At 43.0% G+C, this 16,557-nt stretch overlaps 1 protein-coding gene across 2 annotated transcripts; it reads left to right on the top strand.

Annotated features, from left to right (window-relative positions):
* Window positions 1–987: 987 nt before the first annotated feature.
* CLRN3 (clarin 3) lies at window positions 988–10,366 on the top strand. 2 transcript variants are annotated; one of them, XM_064663536.1, is made up of 3 exons: window positions 988–1,339; window positions 7,860–8,033; window positions 9,889–10,366. In XM_064663536.1, exons 1-3 carry the CDS (start codon window positions 1,111–1,113, stop codon window positions 10,161–10,163), a joined length of 678 nt encoding a protein of 225 aa, XP_064519606.1. In that variant the 5' UTR covers window positions 988–1,110; the 3' UTR covers window positions 10,164–10,366. The 2 variants fall into 2 exon arrangements, with proteins under 2 accessions (XP_064519606.1, XP_064519605.1); XM_064663535.1 differs by having other exon boundaries at window positions 993–1,339; window positions 7,854–8,033.
* The last annotated feature ends 6,191 nt before the right edge of the window (window positions 10,367–16,557 follow it).

Genomic DNA, 16,557 nt, shown 5'->3' on the forward strand with positions numbered 1-16,557 from the left:
TCAGGACAAGAACTCCACAGGTTTATTTAGTTTCCCCCTAAAGGTTAATTAAAAAACTCTGGATCATCCAGGAGCTCGGGTTTAGTATAATGCGGAATAAGGACATTATAACTAATAGAAATAAAATCTAATTGATTCTCTGTTAGCCTGACAATAGATTATTAATTTATATTTCAAGTTTCCTCCAAAAAAAAATGGGGACCCTGATGCTGAGTTCACCTCAAATTCTATAAATTTGGCTTCAGTCTTTGAATTAAGCAACGTAGGTTCTGTTCAATATCATTTTCTTACTGTCTTTTGTTTTTGTTTAATTCAACTTGGGCTGAAGAAATTGCTTTATAGTCCAGAACAGATTTTTTTCAGGATTGCTCCCTTTACATATCCACTACTTCATTGAAATGAATCCCTGTTCAAGGTATTGTTTTCCTCCTTGACAAAAAGAAGGTAAAAAAAAAAAGGGGGGAAGGAGTTATTGTGAGAAAATTTGAGCAATTTAATGAGGAAAAAGGCTCTTTCTTAGAAAATAATCTATTGACAGGAGATAGAATGTCATTACCCCACCAAAACCCAAGACCAACCCAGTGTTTTCACAAATTTAAAGAATTTAGGAGGTCTCACAAAAGGGAGAGTTGGTCTGATCACAGCAAACTGGGAATTTGAACAGAGAAGGAACATTTTATGACTTTTTACCATAACACATTAGATACAGATTTAGAAAAACATCTTTCCAACCTGTTTATCAGGATTTTAAAGAGAAAAACCTCAGAACTCTCCCAGAAGGTGTGAGGTGAGCTGGGAACATGCTGAGGCTCTGGATGAGCCCAGAGCCATGATCTGGGAAGTGCTGGTTTGTCAAGGATCATAAATAATCTGACAGTGATCTCTACCAGCCTTTGCCAGGCTGGTGGTGTTGTAACTATGGCAACACCTTTTCCCCAGACCAAAGTTCAATTATTTTACACTTTTATTACCACTGCTGTTCACTTAAAGTTTACCAGGGTAACTCTCTGTGACGACAGAGCCCGGACAGCAAGGAGGAGGAAACAACCCCATGGTAGCTGGACTAAAGGGAACAAAACATCCTGAACTGGTGGGAAAATCTCTGCCAAGATGCCTTCCAGGAAGAAAACAACCATGTTTGCATCTGCTTTTTGTACCTGTGTTTCCTCCTTCGTGCTGATTTGTGTGGTGCTGGCGACGCAGCAGTGGGTGAGCAGCGACGTTCTCTTCTCTCGCACCAACACCAGCGTCACCATCAGCCTCGAGTACGGACTCTTCAGGGGCACCTGTGAACAGTTTGTTGAAGCAGGACTTCAGGTGTCAAAACAGACCTTCCAAGGTGAGTGGTGTTACATCTGGAAATGGATCTGAGAGTCACAGAATGGTTGGATTGGAAGGGACCTTAAAGCTCATCCAGTTCCACCCCTTGCCATGGGCAGGGACTCCTTCCACTAGCCCAGGTTGCTCCAAGCCCTGTCCAACCTGGCCTTGGACACTTCCAGGGATGGGGCAGCCACAGCTTCTCTGGGCAACCTGTGCCAGGGCCTCACCACCCTCACAGGGAAGGATTTCTTCCCAATATCTAATGTAAACCTACAATCTTCTTGCTCATATCAGTGTCAGGCGTAGGACCCGCAGCTCATTCTTATGTCCATCTATAACTATAATACTTTAAGTGAGACCAAGAACAACTGTAGAACAGTCTGGGGATTTAACTGGTATAATATAAGACCTCCAAAAACCAGAGAAATTCTGCAGCATTCTTGACAATAACAACTTATTTTAATCACCTGTATAATTACCTCGTTCCCTTTGGAATGAGGGAAAAATAAAAAATGGGAACTTTATGTAAAATTGACTTTCATTTGCAGAAGTTTTCAGTGAGGAACAGAAAAGCAACACTTACCACTTTATTAAGGGATTTACAAACCTAATTCATCTTCCAGGATTTCCTTTAATTTCATTATGTTAAACTTATTGTTTGATTTAAAATATTTTCCACCGGCTACCAAATTAGCATCATTTTATAGAAAAAGGTTTTAAGAGTCCTGAAAGAAAAAGAACAAAACATGTAAAACAACACCCAAAGGTAGATAAGCCTGAAAGCTGTTGCAAGGATCAAGGGTTTACACTCATTTTATCTGTCTTGCTGTCACACCACGTTCAAAGCAATAATGCTGATGACACGTGAAAGAGGAAAAAAGCCAGTCAGAAGAAACCTAACAAAAATTGGAAGAGTAGGTCAAACAGTTTTAAAAGCATGAGATATAGAATTAAAATAGATAAAAGGAAGAAATTTTTTACAATTAAAGTGGTAAAGGAATATTTTTTTTTTACAGTTTTAGTCGTAAAACACTGGCACAGGTTGCCCAGGGAAGCTGTGGCTGCCCCATCCCTGCAAGTGTCCAAGGCCAGGTTGGACAGGGCTTGGAGCAACCTGGGCTAGTGGAAGGTGTCCCTGCCCATGGCAGGGGGTGGAACTGGATGGGCTTTAAGGACCCTTTCAACCCAAACCAGTCTGGGATTCTAAGATACTTCAAGAAATATTTTCCTTTTTTGGTAGGCTACTGTGAGATGTCCCAGAGAAGCCACCCAAGGCAGAGCACAGCAGATCTAAGCCTGCAGGTGGTTCCCATCTCCCAGATCTTTCCCAGCTTAATTTATCACAGAAACTGTCCCTGTACAAACAGGCACCCAAATTCCCACGGTGGCAAAGCTGTGTTACACAAGCCAGTTCTCTTGAGAACATTCATGTTGCCATGAAAACATTTAGATTGCCATGAAAACCTGGACACAGTAGCACTCCCAGCAAAACATGGAGCGTGAATTGAGATTGTCACGTTAACAAACACAAACCCACACAAACCAGGCATTTAAACCTTGTTTACTTACAGTCATATCAGAATAATCACAGTATTTTTAGAAGAGTAAATATGCATTAATAAAAATAGTTTCTATATGGTTCTAGCACCCTATGGCAGTTGGCTCAAGCCCCAGACCTTGTGCCATGTGGGCAGGCTCCTGCTGATTTTAACTGGGCTCCCTGTGAAACCTGGCGTCCTCCCAGCAGGAGCTGATTGCAGGGTGAGGACACAGGTTGGCTGGAATTCAGGGCATGTGTCTTCTCTTTGTCTGTACAGCGGCTCACACAGCCCAGTCCCAGGGCCTGGGTGTTACCAACAGGTCAATTTTGATCAAAATCAATGAAAAGGACTCACCCAACACTCGTATCAGTGAAGGGTTTTGGTTCTTGCACCATTTACGTGCATCTCAGTGGTTTTGGGTTTTCCCCCACCAGATTCAGGGCTTTGTGATTATCATTTATCAGATAAACATTTAGAGGAAGTTATCTCAATTCTCACATATCAGTTATTTAGGGATGAACAAAACAAGTGAGTTTCAGGAGTTGTTTTCCCACAGCTGCTGAAGGAAAGTGATGCTTTAAGAACAGTCCAAAGATGGGTTTGCCCACATCCCTCCCTAGTTCAGTTGGGCACATATCCAAGGGGAGATGAACTGATTTTAAATTAGTTCTTAGGCTCTAAACTAGGCATTATTGTCATGTTTTATATTGTCATTTATGGACGAAATTCTTAGTCCTGGCCCAGGTTGCCCAGAGAAGCTGTGGCTGCCCCTGGAAGTGTCCAAGGCCAGGTTGGATGGGGCTTGGAGCAACCTGGGCTAGTGGAAGGTGTCCCTGCCCATGGCAGGGGGTGGAATGAGATGGTCTTTAGTGTCCCTTTCAATCCAAACCATTCTATTTTATGATCCTATTCCATACATACTTGAAATAGGAAACGTATTTCACAGAATTGCATATATAATATTTTAACTTCATATAGACAGGTCCTCCTAAGACAGTAAATGTCTTTTATTTGCTGATTCTTAAGTAAATTGATTTCCTGTTTTATGAAGAAATAAAGTGATGTGCTTTCTCCACTCCACTGTTTCAGACACCACTAAGAGAAGTTAAAAACATCCTTTTAACTCACAGTGTGATCCATCACTCAGCAACTGTGTCCTTGCTGGGGGGCCCTGCTGTGCACCCCATGTGTGTTTCTCAAATGGCATTGTCATATCTGGGTGTGAGAAAAGGAAGATGGAAATTATAGAAGAGCAAATCAAAGGTGATAGCTTGGGGATATGAAATATTTGTTAGCAATAGCCCAGGTTGGTTTTTATTAGTGGCCATTCAAAAGGTCATCAACACCCTTTACAAAAAACTTAACTTATTCCTGTAAAAAGCACAGCATTAAAAGAAATTTCTGAGCATAAAGATGAAAGACAAACATGGTTTCTGCACCGTGGCTGTGCATGACCTGCCCAAGTCAGGGTGTCTCTTTAACAGACTGCCAGGAACAACCTTAATAGAGCAATAAATCAAAACAGCCACTTCCCAGGCTCTGGGGATGAATGGTCTGGCAGAATGTAAAAGTTATTTAATAACCAAAGTCCTTACAGTCTTCATGAGCTGTTTTAATGATTTCTCTTAGCAAGGAACCACCTACGAATGTAACAGCCTGTAAGAGCTTGTTTACAGCTCTGCTTGTGTCCATGTAGAAGTTGAGCAAGGCCCAGGAAGAGGCACACCCAGAAGAGTCCAAAAACATCAGGATTTGTCCAGCTGTTTGCAGCCAGCAAGGCCAACAACACATGAGGAAGCCTTTGAAATTTTCTATGAGCAGAGAAGAAACAATTCACTTTCTCACTTTTAAATGACATGACAAATGCCTGAAAATCAGTTTCCAGGTGTGCTATGGGATCTCCTGAAAACTGGGAAGCTCAGTTGAACTCTGCTTGGGGTTTTTTGGTTTTTTTGGTTTTTTTTAATGAAAAATTCGTTATGTGTCATGAGTGATCAGAGAGCTCACGGCTGACTCAGGTCAGTAGAAGTTTGGGAAATTCTATCCAAATATATAAGAATTAAGGATGATTAAAAAAAAAAAAGGAAGAAGATACAGGAAAATAAGGAGAGATCTGGGCAGGGCAAACCCCTCTGTTTCCATTATAGAATGAGGTTATTTTACACAGATGCTGCAGGTTACTATTGACCCCACTCAAACAGATCAGCCCCTTCAGTTTGCACAGACTGCTTTATTTAGGGCAAAAAAAATCTGCTGCCACGAAAACAACATTTTCTTTAAAACTTTAGCCTTGTGCTGTTACAACAGCTGAAGTCTGATAAAATGACATCCCCTAAACTGCTGATCACTGTCAGAGATAAACAAGATCAATTAGGGGTTGCAATAGGTGTAGCCAGTCAATCCTGGAGATGTTCTGAGTGATAAAATTAAGTGAGGCTGCCAGAGGGAAATTACACAAGCCTGGCTGGTTTGGCTCCAGACTTATGTGCAAGAAATACATCAGAGGTGATGCCCAGGCTGCTTCAGCCTGAGTGCAGGTACAACCAGCAGCTCACTTCCATTTAATTGAGTGATAGCCCCTGGAAGCCCTTCTTTCCTGTTCTTCTAGGAAAATTGCTTACATTTACAACTGATTTCCATAACACATCCTTGCCTCAAACAGACATTAACTTCTACCTGCACTATTACATAAAATGAAAGAGAAGTTCTCCTTTTCATTTCTTCCCAATAGCTCTTCTTTTTATGATGTTTATTTCTCTTTATGGGTTTTTTAGTACTTTTTTTCCTGCTATGATTTTTCCCATTTAGGCACTACCTGAACACTTTGCAGTAATGGCTTTGTGTTAAAAGCAGAATAGAAGGGGAATTTTCCTACACATCTGTCTATCACAACACCCATTTGAATAGAGCTGGAAAACATTGTCATTGTATTTGTTACAACATCAGGCAGCCACAGGCAAATTGCAGTTGCTTTTTCAATCTTTAAATTGAAAAGAGGAAAATAATATATCTCAACACGGCAATACTGCAATTACACTTTGAGGATATTGTGTCTCTTATTATCAGCAACCTATGGAATGACTGGAAGGATTGAGGCAAAAAATCAATAAAATTGATGGCAGTCCTGGAGGGGTTGAACATGTGCCATGAACATATGGCCAGACACTCCTGCAGCTCCAGAAACTACAGAGGGCAATGGCCTGTGTGTATGAACTGTGTGTATGAACTGTAATAAGCTGGAGCCAAAAGGAGAGGGGCCAGGATCTGATTCCTTGGCATTTGGCTGGAGACCTTGAGAAAAGAAGCCCCAGGGCCACCATGTGACCACACAGCCCAGCCCTGTGGGAGCCACAACACTCCATATACCCAGCCACAGAATCCCTGGGGCTGGAAAAGCCCTCCCAGCCCATGGAGTCCACCCTGTGCCCGATCCCCACCTTGTCACCCAGCCCAGGGCACTGAGGGCCACGTCCAGTCATTCCCTGGACACCAGGCACAAGCTCCACACAAGCTGCAGGATCAGTGACCAGCAAATGTGCTCCCTATTCTTAATTTTAAACAAGCCTGGCTGCTGTAGTTATTATTTTAAGCCAATGTAGGCTTAGAGATATAATGTACACGGGGTGTTTGAGCTTGCACTGAAATCTTCATCACATTGAATTAATGAAAAAATATACCCCAGATTTGTATTTTTATTTTTCCCATCTTCCCTCCTTTACAGAAACAGTGCCTGTGAGCAGGGCTCTTAATTTAAAAGCCCAAGCCAAGCAAAATCTAAGGAATTGTGTTTTAAGAGTTACTCACCCTGCGTAGTTGAGGAACTGCTCAGCTCAGGTGGGAGCAGCAGGGAGGGATTTTCACCCCTGAACACGATTCCCCAGCTTGTCCCAAAAACTACATACACAAGAAATTAATTTTAAAATTCAATGGATTTAGGGGTGGAAGAGCAATAGGAAGTGGGAAAAGGAACATCACCACAATGAAGCTGCAGTAAAGGATGGATGGTGCAGCAGATCTGATGATGAGCTGCAGAGTCAGGAGTCTCAGGGCATCCAAAAACATCTCCAAAGTAGGAGTTGCTCCTTTCTTTTAAAAGAAGGGAGCAAGGCCTGCCTCCACCATTTGGTTTTTTTTTGCAGAGCATGGAAACAGATCCACTCAGGGTATGAACTCAACCCTCTTCACCTGTCCGTGTATGACCATGCTTAGCTATATTATTCCTGCAAATCCACCTGGCCCTTCCTGAGAGAGTTTTATTCCCTTAGAAGCTGTTCCTCTCATCAAATTTATTCCATGGGAGGGAAACTGATGTCATACTAAGAGAGAATAACCTGCAGTTTTAAATAATTATGGAATTTACCAGACGTGGGCAGAGGAACACCTGGTTTTCTGGTCCAGTTAAGCACAAAATTTCTGTCTGGCCACGTCAAGAGGAAATTTTTGCAGAAGTATTAAGGAAGAGAAGTTTCCTATCCAGCCAATGCCCAGGAGGTTTTTGTGCCTGCAGGAGTAGCAGACATGCACTTTTTTCTGCCCTGTGTACCTTCACCCCATGTGGGCTTTGGGTTCATGTGCTGTGCCTTGCTGTGTTCCTTTACATCCTGATCTCTACAGATCGATCAAGTCTCTGTTTATCAGCTTTTAATTACAGCCACATCAGTAAGTCATAGACTTGTCAGAGTCCACTAGACCATGAGGGGAAGGCTGATTATCATAAAATCATTAAGACTGAAGAACACCTCTAAGAACATTAATCCCAACCTTTAACCCAGCACTAATAACCCATTCTCCAGGTGCCACATCCACGTGTCTTTTGAACACTTCCAGGGATGGGGACTCCACCACTGTCCTGGCAGCCTTTTCCAGTGCCTGACCACCCTTTCCAGTGAATAAATTTTCCCTAATATTCAATCTAAACATCCCCTGACACAAGTTGAGGCTGTGCCCTCTCCTCCTGTCCCTTCTCCATGCTGAGCCCCTGTGTTTCAGTTGCAGATTCCCTGAGCAGCACCAAGACAAGAAGCACCAACGTTGCCATTATTGTGATTCTGGTTCTCAGTTTACTGACTTCCCTTCTGAGCTCTGGATTCACCTGCACCAATGCTGTCAGCAATCCCTACCAGACATTTCTGGGACCCATTGGAGTCTACACCTGGAATTCCATATGTGGTGAGTAACACATCCCATCCCATCCCATCCCATCCCATCCCATCCCATCCCATCCCATCCCATCCCATCCCATCCCATCCCATCCCACTTCCTGCCCACCTTTGGATGAATACTTTGATTCCAAGATTAAGAAATACATATCTGGAAAAGGAAACACTTGGAAAAGCATTTTGTTCAGTAAGTTTAGTTTTACACATGTCTTCTGGGACACCTGAAAACTACCTTTTAAGTACCAATAAAATTGTATCATACAGTAGTAATATAATATTTATGTAATGGTATATATGGGGAGCAGCAGTTAGAAGGACTGAGCCACGGTAAACTTTATTTCCCTCTCTAAAAAACACTTTTGCAGATCAAAGCTAAGTTTTAACATTCCCTTAGCATATAAAAAAAAGGTAGAGACACTGAGTCATTAGAGCCTGAACCCTGACAAAGGGCTCCCTGAAGGTGCAGCCCCATGTTCACCTGGTTGGCTGCTCCCCACACACCCTTCTGCCCTCCTGGTCATGCACTGGCAATGATTCCAGCTCTCACACTCAATTTGTCTCAAGAGGATTATGTGTTCCTCCAATAATAGGTTTGCACTTGAATAATTTCCTTTTAAGACATCTGATTACAGGGTACTTCAACAAGAGCATTTTACCCTTCAAAAGCTCTTCGGGTCTGCAGATGGGAGGGAGGTGTGTCACCAGCAGCACCATCATCAAAATCAGACCTTGGTGGAAAGGGAATTGTATGGATAAATTTAATCATAGCAAGTATAGGTGGGGGTATGAAAGTCCCCTCTTTTTTAACACATCACATAAAGATAGATGCAGAAACAGCAGTGAAATGCAGTAAGAAAAGGGAATAAATGCCTAAATCAGACAATTACTCACTGTTGAGACAAGCAGATTATTGTCTTGTCACATGAGGAGGTTGTTCCTTTCCTGAGCACCCTGAACCTGCGAGCTCTGACCTGAAATGAAAGGACTATGGACTTGCAAAAATAAATATTGGTGAGAAAATAACCCCCCATGCTGGCTGAGGGTTGTGGTTCCTTTGTACAGCCCTGTGAGTGCTGTGACCTGGAAGCCTATTTTGCTGTGGGTGTATTTTTATGAACAATCACACATCATTTGATGTGGGAGGTTATCTTGGAGGTTCCTAATTCTCTTACCAGATGGCCTGAAAGTCCTCCTGAAAAAAAACCTGGACCTGTTTCAGTCTGAACTTGTGTAGGGTAATGTACCTGGAGGAAAGGAATGGAACTATTTCCACCAGTGTTCAGAGCACAGTGAAAGCAGGGATGTAAAAATATTATTTAGGTAAATGTCAAAGTAACTGAACTGATTTAACACTTGGAAGGCTGTAAGAAATAGATACAGATATAAGAAGACCTTTAATTTTGGCTCCTAACAGAGTCATCAAATAATTTGACTTGGAGAAAACATGAGGTCTCTAAATTTAAGCTCTTGAGCAAAGCTGGGCCAACCCCAAACCCAACCAGGGTTTATTCAGCTGTGATACTGCCCACCCCATGGATTTGGGGTCATATCAGATAGACAATCTATGAATACATTATACTCATCAGCATTAAATTCAGTGGAAAAAAAGTTAAATTAAATGGCCTTGTCTAACGATAATCAGTGAGAATCCAGTAATTTTAAAAGATGGTATCATTGCCTATTTCAACACACCTGGCAGATACTATTAGGTGGGACAAAAATTCTATAAATGCCCTTATAATTTACTAATGGAAAAATATTTTGTCCTAGTGCAGGTATTTAACCAATTTAAGTAGACTCTTTACAAGCAGCTATTTAAGTATCACTATGGTTTCACCTCTAATATTTGTATTTCTATTTTCTAGGAATCCTCGTGCTTATAGCCATGATACTTTTCCCTGTGAATGTAGAAGCACACGGCCTGTCTGAAGAACTGGCCCGTGGATGTTCCACCACTCTGCAGAGCCACATCAGATCTCAGCACAGTTATGGATATTCCTACTGGATCATGCTGCTCGTCCTTTTCCTGAACATTGCTTCTCTCATCATCATATATTTCTATGACCATGCAAGGTATTCTAAGAAGAAAGAGCAGGAAAGACCCATTGAAAATGCACCAAAAGATGTCATTCTGTTTTAAGGACACCACAGAAGAGAGGGTGCAAAGGAAAATGACTATTTAATGTGGACAACTAATTTCCATTCAAACTGAACTGTGTGTGCAGTTCAATTAACAAATTGGTTTGAAGACACAATGGTCCACTTTGGTTTTAGCTGCCTTCTGCTTCACCCTTTGAGATCTCAAGGGGCAGAAATATCTCTTGGGATCATGAGAAATGGTCACTAAGGTGTTGGTGCTTAATTTTGTCCTTTCTCTTCTTAAGGATCTTCTCCTGCAGGTCTCTGTGGAGCTGCCCAGGTGACCACAGGGACTCAGGGAGACTCCTGTTCATGGGCAGGAGTGTGAGCACTTGTGGACAAAGTCCACAGAAGACAGTGGTGGATTCTCCATTCCTGGAAGGATTTAAAAGCCATGTGGATGTGGCACATGGGGACATGGGTTAGTGGTGGCCTTGGCAGGGCTGGGGAAATGGTTAGAGGGCTTTTCCAACCTAAACAGTTCTATACTTCTGTGACAGCACAGGAGTCTAATATCAACAAGTTATTAATATGTAGAAACGTTAGGGAAATCCTGTTTCTGGCTGTTTATAGACCTTTGATTCCTGCCAAGAGCAAAGGGCAAAGCCACACCTTGGGCAGGTGTGCCTGTCCCCTCACCCAGGCCATCACCTTGCCCTGACACAACATCCCAACAAGGGGGTTTATTAGTGATGATTTACAGCCAGGACCATCCCCATGCCTGGTTTAATTAGTATTTAATATCCACATAAAGACACACAACTATAGAACTGCACAGAAGTGAGGGATCTCCCTTCCTGTTCCCTCAGGGGACAGTGAGCAGATGAATGTGACCTTGGGACAGATGTCACAGTGCAAAACCATGCTTGGAGCACATGTCCCAGGAGAAGTGCACTGTGCAAAACTGGCCAGCAACTTCTGCTCCTCTTCAACTAGGGGAGCTGTTTCTTTTTCCTTTAAAAAGGAAAAAAAAAAAAAAAGACTGATTTTCCTTCATATTATGATTTTCACTGCCATGTGTGGTATCTGTCCTGTGATACCAGAGGCGCTCGTGGAGATAAAAAAGCATTTTGAAGAGGAGATAAGAAGATAGAAGAGGTGACTTCTCACTATTTATCTCAAAAAATAAAGTTTCAAGATGAAAGCACACAACACTTGGTGCAGCTGTGCTCTATCAAAGGAATCAAAGCAGGGGGATTTTTCATCCCTCTTATGCGTTTGCCTAAAAGTGTGATGAGGGCAGAATGGGGGGAAAAAAAATTAGAAATAAAAGAAGGTTTCTAAGACTTGAGGTCAGCAAAGTCAGGGATGTTACCTGCTCTGCAGTGTTGACAAAGCCCTGCCTGTGAGAGCTTTAAACATTGCAGTGAAACAGTTGGGTGCTGCAGTGGCAAAAAGCCAAACATTTGCCAGTTTTGCTTTGGCTGCAAAAATTTTCACACAGTTTCAGCGTTCAGCTGTCACTGTTGGGCCCAGCCAGCATCCATCTCACAGCACACTCACACTCAGAGCAGCCCTCACAGAGAAATAAAGTTGTAACACTGGAGGAGCAAGAATTCCTGCTTTGGAAAGCAGTGTTTTACCACTGCCTGGGAATTTCTGTTGCACTGAAGCACTAATACCTATGAAAGAGCCGAAAAAGAAAATAAATCCTGCTTTTGTGTGCCTGTTTGAAGCACGAGGCTCTGTTAAAAATCAGCCTGGAGGTCTCCTGTTTGTGTGCAGATATTTGCAGCTGTGAGGTGGGGGGGACATGTGGCTCTGGAAAGTCACTGGATAACAGGAACTCCCCTGCTTTGATGTGAACTACAGATCAAAGTCATCACAACACTAAAAAAATCTAATTTAAATAGGAGTTGAAGTTGTAAGTGGCTAACAAGGTTGCCTTGAGATTCTCTGTCTGAATGTTTTACTTCAAACTAAGGACGGGATTTCCCTTATAAAGCTCAAAATGATCCTCTCAGCCCTGTGCCACCCCCCTTTCTGCCTCCTGCCAGGGTGTCAGCGTGGCAGATGCTGCTGATGGAGATGGAGCAGGGGGGAGATGAGGCCAAGGAAGGCGAGAGCTCCCCGTAGTGCCCCCGGGAGGGGCTGCACATCCCTGCACGGCTGAACTCACCCAACCTCGGCTGGGGGAGCACGAGGCACGTGAGGAGGAGGGAACACACAGACCCATCACCAGCTTTTCACCCTGCATTTCCCTAAAATGCCCCAACAGCCCTGCAAAGTCTCAGCAAAGCGCTGTGTGCATTGGGGGGTGTTATAATTTAAGGGTCACACAGAGAAGCTGTGACTGCTCCATCCCTGGAAGTGTCCAAGGCCATGTTGGACGGGCCTTGGAGCAACCTGGGCTAGTGGAAGGTGTCCCTGCCCATGGCAGGGGGGTAGAACAAGATGAGCTTTAAGGTCCCTTCCAACCAAATCTATGCAGAAAGACCCTGAAAGTTTTATAAGTATTAAATATGAACTGAAATATAAGAAATTCCCTGCAGACAGTTAAGGGTAGTGGGTTGACTTACTGGAAGAGTTACATGTCCATCTCACCTTTGGCTTCCTGGTGCCTCTGGATTTTGCATCTCCATCCAGGTTGGAGGGGGCTTGGAGCAACCTGGGCTAGTGGAAGGTGTCCCTGCCCATGGCAGGGGGTGGAAAGAGATGGGTTTTAAGGTCCCTTTCAACCCAAACCATTCTGGGATTTGATGAAATATTTTCCTGGTCATCCTGGTTTCAGGCTCTCCTCCCTTTCACCCACCACCCAAACCTGCCTCAGGGCTGCAAGGGGAATATTTATTTTTAATTCTCTGTGGTAAAAATCATTACTGTGTTGGCGATCCTGTGCTTGATTTAGAACATTGATTGTTAATTCTGGCAGTTCTCCTACCAGCTGAGATTTTTAAATAGCAGGAGCTGGATGACTCTTTAGCAGAATTGCTCCTGGGGGACAGGGATTGGTTTTATTGACTGAGTCTCTTTGCCTGTGGGTAACAGCAAAGCTGCACTGTCTCTTTTTTTCTGTAATTGTGAAGTTAAGCAGCCTCTGCTGTGCTGTCAAGTAGCTGTGCCTACATCAGAAATTATTGCATTTGCCTGCTGTGAGGTTTGCAATGTGTCTTATTAAATGTTTTCAGCTGCTGCTAAACATTAAGGTGACTGATAATTTACTAGGTATTGAGGATGTTCTGTGGTTTCAAAGGAAAAGCTGCCTTTATTCTGCATTTCTACTGTTTCTGCATTTGGTGTAACTTTTATCCAGTGTGAAACTTTTAGAGTGAATCAAAAAGCTAAAGTAGATCTTGCATAAAAAGAGTCACAGAATGGTTTGGGCTGGAAGGGATCTTAAAGCTCATCTCGTTCCACCCCCTGCCATGGGCAGGGACACCTTCCCCTATCTCAGGTTGTTCCAACCCTGTCCAGCCTGGCCTTGGACACTTGCAGGGATCCAGGGGTAGCCACAGCTTCTCTGGGTGACCTGTGCCAGGGCCTCTCCACCCTCACAGGGTAGAATTTCTTCCTGATTAACTTAAATCTCTCCTGTTTAGTTTAAACCATCCCTCCTTGTCCTATCCCCCTATAGACAGCAAGGTGAGAATGTATTATCAAGTTCATGTCATATTTGATTATTTTAAAACCTGTAGTTCAATAATGATCGTAGATGCATTCAAGGGATTTATTTAGCCAGAGAAAAATAAGTCACTTTTTTAATCAGAATAACCACTGTGGATATGTCAGCACAGATTGGGAGGAAGGGACTGCCTTGAATTTTTCCTTTGGGGAGAAAAAGAAGGAAGAAAGGGGAGCAGATGGGAGCCACTGTTTGCCTTGCTGGATAATCCACCTCTTGTTCCTCTCCACTCAAGCTCAGTTTTTGGCATTTCTGAGCCACCGTCAGACCTTGGGGCACAAGGCAAGGAGCACGTTGGTCACACCCTGCCTTGGCCCCATTGAGCTGGGAGCTGGAATCTGGTGTTGGAACAGGGATTCATCTTTCAACCAGGATCCTTCCCTTGACCTGCTCAGACACAGCTCCTGCTGAAAAGCAGCACTCACCTACTGGCAAGTCATGAATGTGTAAAATTACCCCGGGTTTAGATAAGATGAGAGCTTGATTTTTCTTTCAGGAGTGCATCAGGCTGACAGTGCAAGCTTTTCCCTTTTCACCTGAGGGGAAACTGCCAGAATTTGTCCTCATTAGGAGGATAAGTGCACTGAACACAGCTCCATTCATTCCAAAGGCTGCCTGGTTGGCAAGAGCCAGCCCAATTCTTTTTTGATATCCTAAAACCCAACACAAGGTTGGATTAGTTGCATCCTTTCTTTTTTGTGTTTTCCTCTTTCTTATTTCCTCTGATGGGAGGATGCACAGTCCCTTCTCCTGAGCTTTTAATTCAGCCAACAGATACCTGGACTTTGCTTCCTGTTGTTCATCCCACATATTTACCTGGCAGGGCCAGCCCTGTCCTGGATGATCCACCTGCTCTCTCCTCAGGAGATGGATAATTCCAGAACTCTTCTATTTTGTAATTTAACTTGGAAAAGGTGCTTCCAGAGCCATGGAAGCCACTTACCTGAGAAGTGACCTTTTAATCTCATCATCGCTGACCAGGTTGCTCCAAATCCCATCCAACCCTGCCTTGGACACACAGACAATCCTGAATCACCCAGTTCTCTCAGGGCCATGAACTCCAGACATTAATGGGCTTCTACTGGAGAAGCAGGTGCCAAACCACATCAAAACCTCTTGGAAGAATGAGAAATATAGGAAATAAACCCCCACAAAACAGCATTTGCTGCAATAATTCAGGACATTGAGTTATCCCTTCCTGTTCAGGTGAACATCTGGGTTCTGCTTCTGTGCCTAAAGGAGAATTTTTCTAGGAAAATAAGCGGGATCCTCTCAGGTGTTTATTCCCATTTTCCTGAGGCTGTTTGCCTCGGGAGCCATCAGAGGGCAGCAGGCTCCTTCCTAGGATTCACTACCAGCCTTGGCTTTGCTTTTCTGCTTTATTTTCCTGTGAATGGGACAGTGAAACAGAGAGGGAAGGACAGGGAGACCTGTCCTAACTCTACATGCTAAGAAATGTTATATGTCCACTCCTTCTTTTGAGATACAAGAAAAAAAGAAAACCAAAAAGCCAAATGAATTAAAAACATTATCAAAATTATACATTAATTTTAAGGCTCTAATTGACACCCCAACTCTGTGGGTGCCCTGGGAATGAGCACAGGGGGTGCAGCAGAGTGGTGGGTTAATTGTACATACACTGCAAAAGGTTTTTTGGTTAATTCCCAGTATTAAAAGAGGTAAATTTCCAAAACAACAACAAAACAAAACAAAAACCATATGGAAAATATACTTAAAGGAACAGCAAAAAACGTTATTTATTAAAGGGGACTTTTCAGGAAAACTTTGTTATATTTAAGATTCTCAGCTTCTGCTGAGTGATCTTTCCCTGTTTTGGAAAGCCTGCATTGGTCATCAAAAAAATTCCAGGTTATTTTGGCTACTTTCCTGTGTGTTTTCACATATTAAGGATCAGACTCATCTCCCATCTGCTAAATGGGATTATTTGAGAAGACAGGTGTCACCCAGTGAAGAGGAACTGAGATGATGGGAAGTGATCCCAGACTTTTGGAAAACAGGGTGATGCATCAATGTGCTGATGTGCCCGAGGAAGCTGCCAGTGCCAATAAAACCAGTTCCTAAGTACAGGAACTTCAAAGAAAAATATTAATTATAATAAAACCACAGCTTGATTTCCTAAGGACCTTGGGGTCCAGCCTGGACACCATCTGCCCGTGGCCCCCTTATGGATCTGAGGGTTTCATATACGAAATGTCAGGGCAAGGAGAAGAAAAACATTTCATATGAAGTGCCAAATAATCACAGCTGGATCATATATGCAAATTCTGTTGGTCTCTGCACACCATTATTTGGTGCACGAAGTACTTCAACAACCTGTGCTGGAGCAAACCAAGAGGAAAATTCCTTCTTTCTGTCAGCACATGTTCAATGCAAGACAAAGACAACTTCAAATTTGTTACTAAGGCAACAAATGAACTTTTCAAAGATTCCACGATCCAACTCATCAATAAAAAAAGAAAATTTGCTCTGGCAACTGAACAATTTGGTAAAAACACAGTGATGACACAGGGATGACGTAGAGTAGGCACATCTCTAATGCCCAGGTGGGAACCTCCTGTCCCCACGTGATCCCTAAATTTGCTGTAGCTCAATTAATCACTTCCCAGAATTTTAGTCTGACTTTTCAAGACTCTTCCCAAGCTTTTCAGTGATTTTTGACTCCTTCCAGCAGAAGCATGTCTAGCATAGTGACTGAAAACTCGCTTTCCTGCTGTATCTTTCTGTGTTGGGAACAACAACAGTTCTTCCAGTT

Source organism: Pseudopipra pipra, chromosome 8 (assembly GCF_036250125.1).
Source record: "Pseudopipra pipra isolate bDixPip1 chromosome 8, bDixPip1.hap1, whole genome shotgun sequence".
NCBI lineage: Eukaryota > Metazoa > Chordata > Aves > Passeriformes > Pipridae > Pseudopipra > Pseudopipra pipra.

What these genes read in the sequence shown, in the direction of transcription:
- CLRN3 (XM_064663535.1), top strand. Translation starts at nt 1,111, where the DNA reads ATGCCTTCCAGGAAGAAAACAACCATGTTTGCATCTGCTTTTTGTACC. An exon ending in GTCAAAACAGACCTTCCAAG is followed by an intron (nt 1,340 to 7,853) that starts GTGAGTGGTGTT and finishes CCTGTGTTTCAG; the next exon opens with TTGCAGATTCCCTGAGCAGC. An exon ending in CACCTGGAATTCCATATGTG is followed by an intron (nt 8,034 to 9,888) that starts GTGAGTAACACA and finishes TCTATTTTCTAG; the next exon opens with GAATCCTCGTGCTTATAGCC.